Source organism: Buteo buteo, chromosome 7 (genome assembly GCF_964188355.1).
Source record: "Buteo buteo chromosome 7, bButBut1.hap1.1, whole genome shotgun sequence".
NCBI lineage: Eukaryota > Metazoa > Chordata > Aves > Accipitriformes > Accipitridae > Buteo > Buteo buteo.
Window position 1 is genome coordinate 18,696,483 of NC_134177.1, and position 15,232 is coordinate 18,711,714.

Consider the following 15,232-nt stretch of genomic DNA (forward strand, 5'->3'; position numbering starts at 1 on the left):
TCATGACTCTTTCCTCTCTGCTTGCACTAGAGGTGATCCCTCTTGTGCAACTTCGGAGCTGCAGAGCACCCTCTGTGGGACCCAGCATCTGAATCCTTTATATCCTTTCCCCCCCTCATATTTTGGAAGAGCTCCAATTAGGTGAAGGTGATTCCTTCTGATGGGAAGTGGGTCAACCAGGGAAAACAAACAAAACTTCAAACTGATTATGCCACATCCAGCCTCATCTGGGCTCAGTTGGCTTCATTTCTTCTACAGTGCAAAATGGATAACAAAAATGACCTCTCTGGAAAAGTCAGATTTCTCTGTTATTATGAATTCCAGTTCCAAATCCTCCTTTTAAGAAGTTTATGATAAGATGATTATTGTAAATAAGCTTCCCCTTTAGCAAAGAATAAATCATCAAATAGGCTTTGTTTGGTGAGATCTTTGGCAAAGGAATGTCAATAAATAAGCTAACTGAATAAACTTCTTTATCTCATGTGCTGAGCAGAAAAGGCAGCAAAGTTAATCATTTAGGAAAATAAGCTGGTCTGCTCTGCTTTCTTCAATAACAGACCAGGATGAGTCTAAGGGAAACAATCTGCTCTAGCTCACTGACACTGGGCTTTTTGCTAGAGTCCCACAGACCAGGAGAGATGTTTATCACTCTGGAAGCAATGCTGTCTCCTCAAGGAGATGCCCTTCAGTCTAGATTTTTTATTTCTTTTCCTGTGGACTGCTCTACTTCCCTTCAGAGGTAGCTCCTTACAATAGAAGAGAGATGTCTCATGAAGCCAGCTGTGACTTCTCTTCTACCTCCTGGGAGTAGTACACACACGGAAAATAATCTGAATTTTCAGTGTCTTAAACTTTAGACTCCATTCATGTTTCCATATGAGCAAGTTCATGTGCATATGCATGTGGTTGTACATGGATGTCAGTCCACCACTGCTCAAAGAAATCAGAGTGTGACTGTTTCTGATCTTCACCACAGTTCTTTATTGACTTACGTGGATTTGAACTAATTTGAAGTAAATCTGCCTGGAATCTGAGCCTGTAAGCCAGATATATGTTGCACAAGTTAACAAAAATGTGTATAGATGCTGTGGAAAGAGCAGTTTAGATGATTTTTGGCATGTAGCAGCTGCAATTACAACGTCAGCAGAAGACAGTTCTCACCCCCAGTTGTAATGGTTTGAGCGGTGACCATTGCTGAAATGTCTCTCATCATCCTTTCTCCCTTTGTTTATGCTGTATCTTCTGCCTTGTCACTCTAGGACATTAGCATCTTATGGACAAATTTAACCATTGGCACGACAAATGAAGACAAGCAAGAAAAACAGATGCAAATTGGTCAATGAAGAGTTCTCAGCTGTGAATCTCTTTGGCAAGCCAGATCAGGATGAATTTAGGACACTCTTTTGACTCATCTGTCTCTGTAAATCTTTGATTGGTTCTATCTCCCTTCCCAGTTGGTTATTCCTCCCTTCCTATACATGCTTTGGTTGATGAAAGGCTGCATCTAGTATTGCATCAGGACAGCAGTATCTCAGCATGACATTTCTCAACCAGTGTTTAGCACATAAATGATGCATTAATAGAGGTGGTGGTCTGTAGCCTATGTGAATGCCCTTGTTTGTCCTCAAGCCATGGCTTCCTATGTTTTCCTTGTTTCAAAGTCTCAGCATTTTAGCATAGTTGCTTTTTTGCCCCTTTTGTGGTGTTCGACATACAAATATAAAGTCAAGATTGCTTGGAATTCTTCCTGGGAGGAAAGTATAATAATAACAAAGATAGGATATGTTTATGTCAAATATCAGCACAAGATGCTTCTGATGATAGGCCACATGCATTCAACCTGTGAATGTATCCACAAGAAAAGAAACATAGCCTCACTCCTCAGGCTGGTGGTTTGGGACACTTCCAACGTTTGAGTAAAAGCTTTTGCAAATGTAGCAGTAGCATTCCAAGCACTGTCCTACAGCCATAGCTGGACGAGGCCACAAGAGATTCATGGGTTCTCACCATGAATCTCCTACTGATTATCAGCACAGTCCTTAAATTCACAGGGTAGCAATTTATTCTAAATTCAAATAATTGCATGTAATTAAATTTGCCTTCTTTGCACTAGGAGAGCTAATGAGTGTCTCTGAAATGTTCTAAGATCTTTTCATGAAAGGCCATGATTCTAAAGAAAAAAGTTTCCCCAAACTTCCCATTTAACTAATGACTTACATTGTATTTTAGTACATGTGAAATTTGTGAATCTGTGTAAAACCTACAAATAAAATCTCAGCCAGGTTGAAAAATATGATCAATGCCTTGTTGAATGTGGAAACAATATTTATGATGGACCTTCACTGCCAACTCTTTTATACTCTTTGCCTAGTGTATCTGCCTTTGGGCAATCAGCAATTTGTGAAAATACTATCAGGAAGGCTGCTTAGAAATAGCTGTCCCATCTGATGGCTTAGCATACATTCTTGTATTAAAAGAATTGAAATATAATAGTGTATTTACTATCAATATCTTTATGGGAATTACATCTTAGGCCCTCAAGCCTATGAAACTAAGACATAGAACCTTACTCCCTTTCATCTGCACATCTGACCACTACAAGCTTCAAGAAAACGCTTTGGTAATGAGCACAAGGGCCATGAGGGCAATTTCATGCATGATAAAGCTTCATTTAGCCCAGCCACCTTCCAGAAGGTTGGCTTTAGCTTCTTTTATGGAAGAACAATGGCTCAAGTGTACAGTTTCTTTCGTCTCCTAGAAGTCAGCTTATTTCCTATACTGTATTGAGATAAAGAGAACACATACAACAGGTTCCAGTTCCAGTTCTTTCTCCAAGAGGACAGTGTAACACATGGATAGGTTACAGAGAGCTGAAATCAGTATTAACTTGCTGAAAACTTTGTGTTTGTAGATCCCATTGTATGGCATTGATATTTATTCTACAGAGCAGCCTGTGGCTGTTTGACTTACTACATTGCATCTGTCACGTGAAGAAGGCAACCAGGCAATAACTGTTGTGATGCAGAGTAATTTCTTTCAAGGATTTTGTACCTAAGATGTGCTGTCCCTAATGTCTTATTTGTGGTCTGTACGTGACACCAGTACCTCCTATTAATTTAATTTGAACATATATTTTAGTTGTTTTCCCTTTGTATGACATTTGCTAGAATGGTCTGTCAAAACAAAACTGGCAAAACGTCATGTAAATAAGAAAGGATCTGCTTTCACATGTGCCTATTATGCCATTCCACTTTCATCTTGCCATGAATTTGAAATTGAGATTCTTCTACATATAAAAGATGATGACCAGTTATTTTTATCTCCAGTACTCAGCATGCTGCTTCCCCTCTTTCCCCGTGCCCTGTGTTGTCCTGCATGTGATAAGGACAAAGCCTGGAGGAGATTTTGAGAGCGCTGAATTAGGTGCAGAGTTTATCAGTTTTCCTCTGTCTTTCACCCATTTCATTTCCACAGAGAGAATATTTTACAATTCCATGTAGATGCTTTAATTCCTGATAGCTTTGAAGAGTTGTTATATGTTAATACATGCGAGATTTAAAATAGGGTGGTAAGCTAGCAGTGTTGACAGACATGTTGTTAGTTTTAAATCAAAATGTCTCACAGCTGTGATTTACTTAGTGATATATGTTGCTGAATTTTAAAAGATATCATTTGGAATAGATTATTGAATGGTAAATATGGTGATGCTTTGATGACATTTTAAAGTTTCATGCAATACACTACAAAATTTCTGTACAAATTGGTTAATATTATTTAATTTTGCTCCACTTTAGGGGACTCCTGTCTGCAGAGAAAACCAAAATTGCCCAACAAAACCACTACCCTACCCTGGCGGTAGGGCTGGCACTACCCATGTTTTTGCAATTGTTTTTCAAGAAGCTCTGATTTTGCATAAGCAATATAATCATCTTCTCTTTTTCCATCTGGCAGTACGTCTCAAGAAGGACAGAAATTGCGGGCAGAGAAATAATATCAGACTTCAAATTAACAGTTAAATGTGCTCTTCATTCAAAAGCAACTCAGCCTTGAGATTTCTGAGAATTCATTGTCTCTCTTCTTCGTTTATGTGTCGTCTCTGATTTACATCTCTCTTCTTCAAACTTCAGTGTCAGGGGTGATTTATGAGTGCAATTTTCTGTGTAATATTCTGCACGAATAGTTGGCAAATCCCTTCCCTCAGCATGAGGATGTATTCCTCTTTGTTACGCACCAAAGAGGCACACAACCCTTAAATTTGTTTAAGAAGACAATGCTTAATAAGCTTTTTGAAAGGAAAAATCCTGTCTCATAATAATCCATCTCATAATTACACATAGATATGTTACTTGTACAAAAACTGCTCTGGCTATGTGGCATTGGCATTTTATGTGATGGGTCCATCGAGAGCCCCTCTGACTGCCATGGGTCAGTCTGTTTAACCAATCTCTTGTTTTTAGCTTGAAACAAGTTCCCACACAGCGTGGGGAGCAAAGTGTGTGAGTCCAGCTGCATTGTTGTACTAGGAACTGCTCATGCTGAAATTTAAGCATGAGCTTATTGAAGGACTTCTGAGGTTTGTTAATTTTCTGTTGTGTATTTTTGCCTCTTCTAGGGTTGAAGACATTTTACATGTTTATAGAGTTCTTCTTTCAGTTGCAAAACTTGGTAAAATCTTGTGTGAAATGTTGATGGCATCAGCCTTATACCTTCAGTGAGCATTCTGCATTCACTCTGGTTCCCAAAAACTTAGAAGGGACCTGAGTCCCACTAGATTATTGTACACAAGAGGGTGATTCTCAGGCTTCTCTGAATGATCTGTGAATCTATATTTACAACCTCTGTAGGTATTTGCCAGCAAATCAGTTCACATCCACCCAGCAGCACATGTGTTAAAAATATTCCTGATAATCAGTGCAGTGCCCAAGGTTATGGACCAAGAAGGAGGCCCTCCACAGCCCACTTACCCATCTGTCTTTTCTTAATTAGGACTTGGGTGAATTGGAGCATGGTTTCATCCCTGAACTCTGCTCTGTTTCCCGTCTCACACATTTTATAGTCTAGAACCATTGCAGAGCAGGGAATATGTGTCCCTTGTCCTACAGTGCTTTTGCTTTTCTGCCCCTTTATGCACTTTGACATCCTCAGACATCGGTGTTTTATGAGTACCAGTTGTTGATTGTGGAGGACAGTGAGTGCATTAAACAAATGACACTGGTTCTGTTACACATCCTATTACACCCTCTGCCATGAACACCTCAGCAGTGTAATGTGAAAATGATCTGGTTTTAGCTGTGAAAGAACCTTTGTATGCACAGGCATTTCCAGGAGAATTTGGGTTGTTGTAACAGTGGCTCTCTACATCCCTGTGCTCAAGTGGGGGAAGGAGAAACATCTCCCACATTGCCACATAGCTGACCAGTCTCCTTATGCCTATGAATAACTAGTGGCTACATATCACTGAAATAGGAAGTGTGGCTTCTAGTAAACTTCCTATTTCATGGATAAACTCGAGCAGTCGGAAATTGTGAAATCTAGATGACAGATTGCCAAACCATTTTCTTGCTATAGGGATGCTCTGCAAATAAAAATATTGATTGGAGACTGTCAAAAGTCTCTTTTCTTGGTAAATTTTCTTATTCTGAGGGAATATCCAGTGCATATAAAATTGCCCAAATATTTATTTTTCACCTATGATTCTTCATTCCTTTTTATAATTCCATTGTCTTCAGTGCTCTCTCTGAAAACAGCTGATCTACATAGACATGATTCTCCTCTCGCTTATGTTGTTAAATCAAAAGTGATTTATATTCTCCTCTGTGCAGCTCAGAAAAGAATCACAGACAGGAGCTGTGAAGATGCCATGGATTTAGCTTGGTGTAAAACTGGTGTAGAACAATTGCAATCTCTGTACAGGTTTGTAGAAGTACATACTTCTGTTTATCACAGACAAGTAAATATTTAATAATCATCAGGGTTAATTCACAAATAAAGACAATACAGTCAAAGGTGCACAGAGCTGACAGGGGTCTTAAGAGGTCTTGTTGCAAGTTCTTCTGGACCTAGGAGAGAACGAAGATGCAAGTACCTGGCACGTGTCAGCGTGAAGATTTTATGCTGGTTGTTTTCTGCTGCTTACAAGATTAATTGGTGCATTAAGAGCTGGACTTGAGCTTCTTTGGGTATGTTAATGCAAGACTTGCTGCTGGAGGCTGTCTGGGAAATGTCCTTGTCCCTGCAAGGAGGTGCCTGGCCACCAGCTGTGTCACTGGCACCGTGGTGGGAGCGCTCCCTGAGGAGGTGAGGCCTTCTCCTGTGCCGGCTCCCTGGCCTTTCCTCATCGCCACCCCCGAACCCCTCTGTCCTTTGGCTTCCTCAGGCTCTGAGCCTCAGGTTTTTCCCCTTTCTCGTCCTTGCCGCCTCTCTCCTCCCAGTCCCACTTCCTCTGAGGGGATTCCTTGGGACACATCCCGCACTTGGCCCCCCTGCGCCCTGGATAGCTCAGCCTTACCCAGCACCGCAGGTGGACAGTGGTGACTGCCACAGTTACTCCCTGCGCCTGCCCTGCCTTTCCCCTGTCCCCACGCCTGCCTGCCCCCGTCTCCTGCCGGGGGGCTGCTGCCCGGCCCGCAGCCTCTGAGCCGCATCCGCCTCCCCCTGCTTTCTCCAGGCGCTTTTCTCGCCACCTCCGTGGCCCAGATCCGGATGGCCTGAATTCCCCACAGCCCGGTCGGTGCTTCCTGCCCGCTGGCGCGAGGCTGCCGGGGCGCGGAGCCAGGAGGCCGCCTTTGCCCGGGGAGCTGGTGCAGCCGCAGGCCCCGAGCCCGAGCCCTCCCCCCGCAGCACGGCCGCTGCCAAAATCCACAGATTCGTCCTTTCTTTCCTGGTGCTAGTTAGGAAAAAAGGGGCACGGTCGGTACTGATGTGGGGGGTTGGCAGCTCCGAAAGACCGACTTTGTGTTTGCTGGGAGGCTGATGCCCCTGCTTCGCTTGGTCACTGGGGGCTCCCGCCAGCTGCGATGGAGGAGGTGCCGCCCGGCAGAGATGATGGGAATACTAAGAATAAAACTTGCTTGCCCCTTTATTATCATATATTTTGTCCTGTGCAGAACTGATGCGGACTTTTAAATCCGTGCAAGACCTTTGCAGCAACCTCCCTTCTGCACTTGTTGACCTACTGTGGCTTTGGTGGTTTATTTTCACTGCTGCTGTGAGTAGGACCGGTACAGTGCCAACGTGAAGAAGTGAGACCAAATATCTGCCTTTCTAAAGATGAGGCCAAAAGGTGAGAAGACAAAAGGGATATCACATAAATATGGCCAAATAGGTCACTATCTGTTTGTTGCATGCATTTACCTAGTCCAGGCACCTTCAAAATCATCCTCCAAGTTATTTTTGGTTGAAGAAAAGCAGTAGCTGTCCTGGTGCTCTGGGAAGGCCGTGGGGTAGTTACAGCTGAAGAGGTAATCAGAAACACAACCTCTTTTGGCACCACACAGGTCATTAAAGACACCTGGTTGCTATGGGAACCCCAGCAAGAGCTTCTCAAACAAATTGGAAATCAGGACTTCATGATACCCAGCAAGCCCAGCCTGGATGGGTGGGAGAATATGATGTATCCGAACCTGAATTATCTCCCTTCCCTGGGATACTTACTGCTGCCTCAATTTCACAAATCATTAACACCACATTGCTTCAGGTTTATAACATCTCCCGATGCCATTTTAAAATACTTGCGAAGGGGATAATGAGTCAGATGCACTGCGACCAGAAGTGGCCTCGGCTGAACCACCCTTGGTGGAGCTGCACTCCCGTGTCTGCGCAATCATCCCAGTGCACCTACATAATCAGAATAAAAATGACTACCTAAATAACAGTACTGCATCGCTGGGATTATATGTTAAGCAAGTATGTAAATAAATTTCCCTTTCAATTTAACAAAACACAATACTGAAAGGAAATCAAAGACCTCTGGAGATACATGGTCTGCATTTTGCCAGTATTTGAATGAAACGTCTTTGCTGTTGAGTTGCTGCTACTTTAACAGCAACCATGCTCTAGGCAGCTCCTGGGTAAGGAATACAGAGCCAGATCTTTAGACGCTGCTGTACCTATCAAAGGGTGTATATCTACCATTTAGATGTAACCGTAATTTAAGTTGCTTCTCAGTAGCCCCTGAACCCTGCAGGTGAGTGAGTCCCCTCAAAATACAGGTTTCTGTTGTCAGCACTTGCAAACTGCCAGTGCTCTGATGCTGCCCCTAGCTACCGCTTGCCTGCATCCCATGGCTGGATGCAGCGCCGGTGGCCCAGCCTGGCCGAGTCCTCCCCTGAGCAATGTCCAAGCTGCAGGTCTCCCACGACGTCTCCAAAGCATGCACCTTGCCGTGGGAGCTGGAAATCTCAAACTTGGGTATTTACTCTGCCATATTTATATGACATAAAGTTGAGATCATGCCATCGTATCTAGCTTTGCCATCTGCAAGAGATGAAGTTCTACACAAAAATATATTTATTGTTAACTTGAATGTTAAAATATGATAGTTGTCAAAGGAAACAGTTTGAATTACTTGGATAGTGTATTTTGGGTTGCTTAGGCACAAAACATTTTTTCAGAAAGGTATCAGAAAACTCATACAATGTAAGAGTTGTATCTGGTGTATCTGGTGTCCTTCATCTATGCAAGGATGCTGCATTTGCTTGGAATGAGTTGACAACGTGTTTAAGAGTAACAAGCATATTTAGGTTTTGGAAGTATGTTATTAATTACGGCACTTTACAGAACATTAAATTTGCTAATTATACAAACTTACTCTGCAAAAGCAAATCCAAGGTAAACTGAATTCTTAAGGAAAAAAAAAGATGTGTTTAATGACTTGTGTACACTTCGTAAACTTGCGTAATCAAAAAGAGGATCTTGCAAACAGGACTTGCGAAGTCTGCACAATATTTGGGGAAGCAGCATTTAAATAACTGAATGACTCTTCTAGTCATGTTTCAATGAGGAGTAGTAGTGCTCCTAAAGCTAAATGGATCTTGTGAAGTCCAATAATTCATTGGGATCAGCAATTAGACAATTTTAGTTAATTAAAAAGGCAATGTCTACAGTTAAAAAAAAAGTAGTTTATTTTTGTTTTCAAATGCAGACGAGCCATGCTTCTATAAACACCTTACATTAGGATAGGAGATAGTGCAAAAGGAAGAGAAACTAAATAACTAGGAGCCATTAAAAAAGAGAAAATATCCTGGAGTCACTGGAAACGCTTCAAATTTACTATGTTTATAAAAGTAAAATTCGTCCTACTGCATCCAATACTCCCTTTTGAAATGCAAGAACTCCCCTGGCTCCAGTATTTCTGTCCTATGAGCACAGAAGTGAAGGAAACTGAGAAAAGTGGGACCAACCTGCGTAATGTATTGCAGTCTTCAGAAAGAATTGTCTTAATATTAACTCATTACAAGAAGAGGAACTCCATAATTTGGCACAGTAAAAGGAAAATTAATAGAAAAAAAATCTATATCTTCTTACAGGCACATTCTGGAACGCAGTACATCCTGGAAATACGAATTCACACTATTTATTTAAGCAAAAGCAAAAGATCTCTGACTGGCTGGGAGCAGGACTTACCTAATGCAGAACAGCTTTAGATACCCAATAAAAAATGATTCTTGGATTAAAATATTAGAAAGTCTAGGTAAAAATGACCTCATCTTAGTGAGATAGTGACATGAAGTCACCCAAGTTTAATTGATTGTTTCCTGAGCTGAGCTCTGGCTGGTGCCCTGGCCACCCCGGCAGCGCCCAGTCCAGCTGAAAAGTGAGTTTACCGCAGAGGTGTCGCGGGGCATGTCCGAAAAGGCAAAAGCAGCTGAATTTCCTGACATGGCCATAAGCCATGCGATACTCAAGTACTCCTGGAGACTAAACAAACCTGAGCAGGGTGGCTCTGTAGCTGTCTCGTCCCCACAGTGCTGGTCACTGCCTTGGTGAGGGGTAAGGCTTGGGGAGGATGCTGGCAGGGCTTGGGGGACTCAGAGACTGCTTTTTAATCAACCAGTTTGATTTCAGAAATTTGCAATCAAGCTGCTCCTCTCCACCCCTACCTTCCTCTCATACAACCTCAGCCTGAAGCCTACAGCATTCATTTTCTCTGTTTTCCTTTTGGAAATTGAGTGACTGTTTCTGCTTGCTTGTTCTAATAGCATGCCACCCATTTCGCAGTAAATGCAGATTTCCCCCCAGTTTTCGTTTGTATACAAGTAATGTAAACTATGAGAGAAGCAGCCTCCAGCCGTAGGGTTGGTCATCTTCTGCTAATTGCAGATCCTGAACTTACTTTGTGTGCTGCTGCTGCTGACAGCCCGCGTTGCGCCTGCTCCCAGCTGGTTCAAGCAGTGATGGTGGGTGGATTTACCCATATGGGAAGGATCAATGAAACTGTTCCAGAGTTCACTTGAGGAAGAGTGAGGTTTTTAGAATATGCTGTTGCGCAGGACTGTAAGCATCAGCTGGAAGAAACAAGAGGGTGACAGGGACACAGTGTTTGCTCATCGAGTGGGAAGGGGAGAGCTCTGGCGGGCGTCTCAGCCAGGAGCTTGTGCAGGGTTAGTGCTTCCCTTCCTGGAGAGAGGAGGGTGATGCATCCGTAAATGAAGCTGCAAGACTTGAATCGCTTTCATTGAGCTGTCACTACTAAGGGATATACTGGTGAAGTGTTTTCAGAAACAATTTAAAAGTTTACATTCATTGAGGCCTCACTCTGACCAGGTGCAGTCTCGCCCGGATCCTGCAACGTGTCTCAGGGTGTTGGTCCTGGAGACTGGCCGTGTGGCAGAGCTGCCCTGCAAGGGTCATGGTTTGTTCGCAGGTGAACCTGATGCCTGGCTTTTTGAGAAGATGCCCTTGAGTATTGCTTTGCTTTGCTATTTAAAGCACTGACACTGAAATGATATTGCACTTGCCCCTCAGGCTCACGCACCCACAGCAGGTTTGGGAGCCTGGCTTGCAGGCTGCAGGGTGGGGTGGTTAATGCTTGGCAAGCATGAGACACGCTCCTCTGTTTTTTTTAACAAATCTTCCCAGCACTCAAGCATGAGGTGCTGCCCAGGTGGCCCCAGCTCAGCAGGGAGGGCAGGTGGCAGCTTTTGTGCCTGGAAGAACATTCTTTGGTGCAGTTCAGGAGCCTGCAGAGACTTTCCCTTTTCTGTGGCATTTCTGATCTCCATGGGGAAGAGCAATGCCTGCATGTCCCTGCACAAGCCGGGGGCAGAGCACGCGCATGTCCTTGCGAGTGCTGGGGCAGAGCCATGGGAGAGGCCCCATTGCTTGCCTCAGGTTTCCTGGCTGCACTGCGCTCCTGGCACTGCTCCTTCCATGGTGTGTGGCAGCCGGGATGTGGCTCTGCCATGTCTGAAAACACGGCCTAAGCACCAGAGTCATTTAGGTGCTTCTGGAGGTTTTGCCTTTGACCTCCCAGATAGCAAAAGAGGGCTCCAGTCTGTTTTTTTGCCTTTTACTGCTTAAAGGGATGTCCCACACTGGTGTAGGGTGCCGTTGGCTGACAGCTCGTTTGGGGCCAGTAACAGCATCGCCCCCACCACCCGGCAGGCGCCACGGAGAGGATCCATCTAAGGAGATGGAAACATCAAGTCAGGTATTTGTGAGGGTGACGTGAATGTGGTGATTCACGCATCATTTTAATAACACTGAAAACAATTTTCATTATATGTCTGTCTGGCGGCTGGAGCTGAGACGGGTGCTGCTGCTGTGGTGTGGCTTGGGTGAGCTGTGGTGCAGGTGTATCTCAGCAGGTCAGGGGAGAGGCAGGTAGGTGCGTGCTGTGGGACCCGAGGAGATGAGTTTTTGCACCTCAGTGTTAGGGAAAAAAATCTGTCGACTGCAAGTGCTATGCCTTAATCTGCTGCTACTTGCGCTGCCAGACGTGGGGTTTGGAAACAGTTGTATTTCTGCCACTCCCGTGGCTCAGGCCTCGCACAAGGCAGGGGGCAGGAGGAGCCCAAAGTGCAGCTGGGGCCTGGGCTGGGCTGCGCTCTGAGGCGAGGGCGAGTGCAGTGCCCCTTGCTGTAGCTTCAGCAAGGCTGGGGTGGCTCCTTGCGGCAGTGTGCCCCCACCCCTCCATCTGCACGCCAAATATAGCACCAGAGGTTCAGGCTGGTTCTGGGGAAAGGCAGTCGAGATGCTCCATGGGGTATTTTACCGCCCCGTAGCAGGAGGACGCAGATCCCAAAGCCTGTCCTCGTCCTGCCAGCGCTGTTGATGGCGGGCGCTGTGAAACAGTTGAGCGTGGCCTTGCGGCTAGTGTGGTGCGGGCCCCTCAGCCACCTCGGGACTGACGGGGCAGGAGGGAGGGATCCTGACCCCAACCGGGGGCTCCCTGTGCTCCGTGCCCCTTCAGTGCCAGCCGCAGCCTGGGCCTCACGGAGCGGGGCAGCGTCCCGCTGACTTGGCGGCGGTTTAAACCTCTTGGAGAACAGGAGGAAAAAGTTTCAGCTGCTGTGAGGAAGGCGGCCTCTGGGGAGGGCTCCCCCGGAGGGCCCCCTCCACCCTGCCAGGCAGTGCACAGCGAATGCAAGTGGGGAGGCTGGCACCTCTGCCCGGAGAGAGCGATGCCCTGCGGCCGACGTCGGCAGCCGGGGCCGTCTGCCCTGCTCCCCTTCCCCTGCGTGTCCCCCGGGGGCGGCTGCAGGTGGAGGCCGGGCCGCGGGGGATGCTGTGCCACGGGGACAGCCGCGCCGCAGCCGGTCCCCGCGCTGGCGAGTGGGTCCGCGCGTGGCCCCCGCCCCCGCCGCCCCGCGGCGGACACGCGTGGGCGGAGCGGCGGGGCGGGGCGGGGAGCGGCGCGGCGCGGAGGGGAGCGCGCCCGCAGAGAGCCGCGCTCGGCGCCCGCTCGGCAGCGCCTCCCGCCGCCGCGGCACCATGTGGCAGCCGGCCACGGAGCGGCTGCAGGTAGGCGCGGGCGGGGGGCCGGGCCGGGGGGTGCCGAGCCCGCGGAGCTGCCCGGGGAGGGCGGCGGGGGCTGTGGCGGTGGGAGCGGGGCCGCCGGAGCATCACCCGCCGGTACCGGGAGTTTGTTGCAACTTCTCCCCCCGCCTCCGTGGAGGGGGGGTGTGCGGGGCGCGGGGACACGGGACGCACACAGACAGAGCGCGGGGGGAGGGAGGCGCTGCCCCGGCGGCATCCCGGGTCCCGGCTGCCGCTGCCCGGCGGCTCCGGCGCTCCCGGCGGGGCTTTGGTGCCGGCGGGAGGGGGCGGCGCGGCCGCGGCCGCCCCGGCCCCGGGAGGCGGCGCGGCTCGGTGGGGTTTCCGCGGGGGAAGCGCCCTTTAGGGGCTTCTCCCCGCGCAGCCCTCGGGTGAGGGGGAGCCCCGCCGGCCCGGCCGCCGCCTGGCTCCGCGGTGCGGGAGGGGTCCCCCGCCGCGGTCGCGCGAAACCCGCGGAGCGGGGGCGCGGGGGACACGAAGTCCCGCCGGAGCCGTTTGCCACCCCGAAGTCTACAGGTCCGGCTGGCCCGTGGGAACTTGGCCCCCCCGCGCGCCTCCCCGCGCCCTGCCGGGCGGCCCGCACCCTCTTGCAGCGGGTCGGGCTCTGCTAGTCCTGGCTCTCCCTTTTTTAAATGTATGCTTGTATGCATATTTCATATTCCCGGTGAAATCTGAGACAGGCAGAGAGCAAGATGAAATAAAACTCACTTTGTAGTTCCACTGTGTCGATTTCATATGGTTTTCCAGAGCAAGTGTCTAGTGACAGAGAACTGGACGTTTTAAGTAAGAGTCAATGGTCTTAGCAGATGACAAGAAAAGGTTATTATTGCTTTTGCAATTCAGATTGAGAATTTGCTTTGATATCATCAAGCAGAAAATTCAGCGGTTTGATTTGAGTTGATAGCAAAGCCAAGCTGAGCAGATCCCTGAGCTTTAATCTGCACCAGCCAGTAACGGGAATAATTCCCACTGTTAAAAAGGCATACTTTTCTCTACAACATGAAACTTGGTTTTTAGTGGATAGGAATGATGTGCCGCATCCATAGTTGGTGGATTCCAGGGTAAAAACTATGTGAGCGTGTTATTTATTTGCTTCTCACGTGTTAGCCAGAAACCTCTCTGTACTAAACACCAGCAGCAAGATCGCCTGTGTTAAGGAGTTAATGATCTTGGGCCGGTTGTTGAGGCCGGAGTGTGCGCTGGGGGGATGCTGCTGCAGGGGAAGGACCTGAGGTGAGGCTGCACCCAGCAGTTGGGGGCAAAGGAGAAGGTGAGGGAAGGGAAGGGAAAGAGAAGGGCAAAGCTGGAATTAGTAGTGTTGTACTGGTCTGTATCGTACAGACTGGCTACTTGCCCCCTTTGTGGAATTAGGAGGTGTTAAAATAACAAGATATTAATATCACAAATTTCTGATACTGCCTACAAGAGTACACGAGACTAAAGAAAACCAAGTGCTTATGTTTTGCAGATAAGATTGTGAGTGTAATCTTATTTAGCTGCCTCGCGTATCCCATGCACTGGTAGGGCCTTGCCTTAGGAAGCGGGTGGGAAAGGCTACGTGCTGTGGGGAACCAGGGCTGCCTGGAGGGGGGATGCTCGCTGGGCCTCTCACTTACCTGTTGCAGCACAACACTGGCCTGTAGTGAGGGGAGCCCGTGCTCCTCCCTGTTGCTGGAGGGGAGCCATGAGCACCAAAGTTCTCAGCAGTGGCCACTGACTTTGTGCAACCTACTGTTGGTTGCCGCTAGCTGGAGGCTCCAGGCATCCTGAGCCTCCGGAAATGCTGAGTGCCTGTAAATGCAGTTCTTGCCAACAGGAGTTGCTGAGGAAGTACGTGAAGAGCTGTAGGTGCTCTAAAAAACCAAGCCAGAGGGATCCAAAATTACAGAATTAAATGATGCTTTGGACTTGTACCAGTTCCTAAAATGGGGAGAAGGGGAAAGCCTTGGAAAAGTCACAAGAAGCCCATAATAATTCTGTGTTCACACAAGAGGTTAAATAACAACATAGTGAATGGTGCACAAAATGAATGCAGTGAGTAGAAGGATGCTGGGACTAAGATGTGATCCTGTAATTGAAAGCCAGATCCTAATCCACATACACATGAGCCAGAGTTACATGGGCAATAGACTACCTAATATCCCCAACCCCTTTGAATTTTTTTTCTCCAAAAAAACTTTGAAACCTGGTCATTTCAAGTAGCCTGATCTCCCCTTCTGTCACCAAGAACCATGTG

General features: G+C 47.4%; 1 protein-coding gene across 2 annotated transcripts in view; it reads left to right on the plus strand.

Annotated features, from left to right (window-relative positions):
• Positions 1 to 15,232, plus strand: part of PID1 (phosphotyrosine interaction domain containing 1) — a 105,510-nt gene that overhangs the window by 1,689 nt on the left and 88,589 nt on the right. The window contains exon 1 of one of the 2 annotated variants that reach the window (XM_075031805.1): positions 12,825 to 12,963. The exons of the other annotated variant lie outside the window; for it this stretch is intronic. Coding sequence (XP_074887906.1) covers positions 12,934 to 12,963 — 30 coding nt within the window. The 5' untranslated portion in view covers positions 12,825 to 12,933. Of the gene's footprint in view, positions 1 to 12,824; positions 12,964 to 15,232 lie in introns of those variants that run through there. 2 annotated transcript variants of the gene reach the window in all.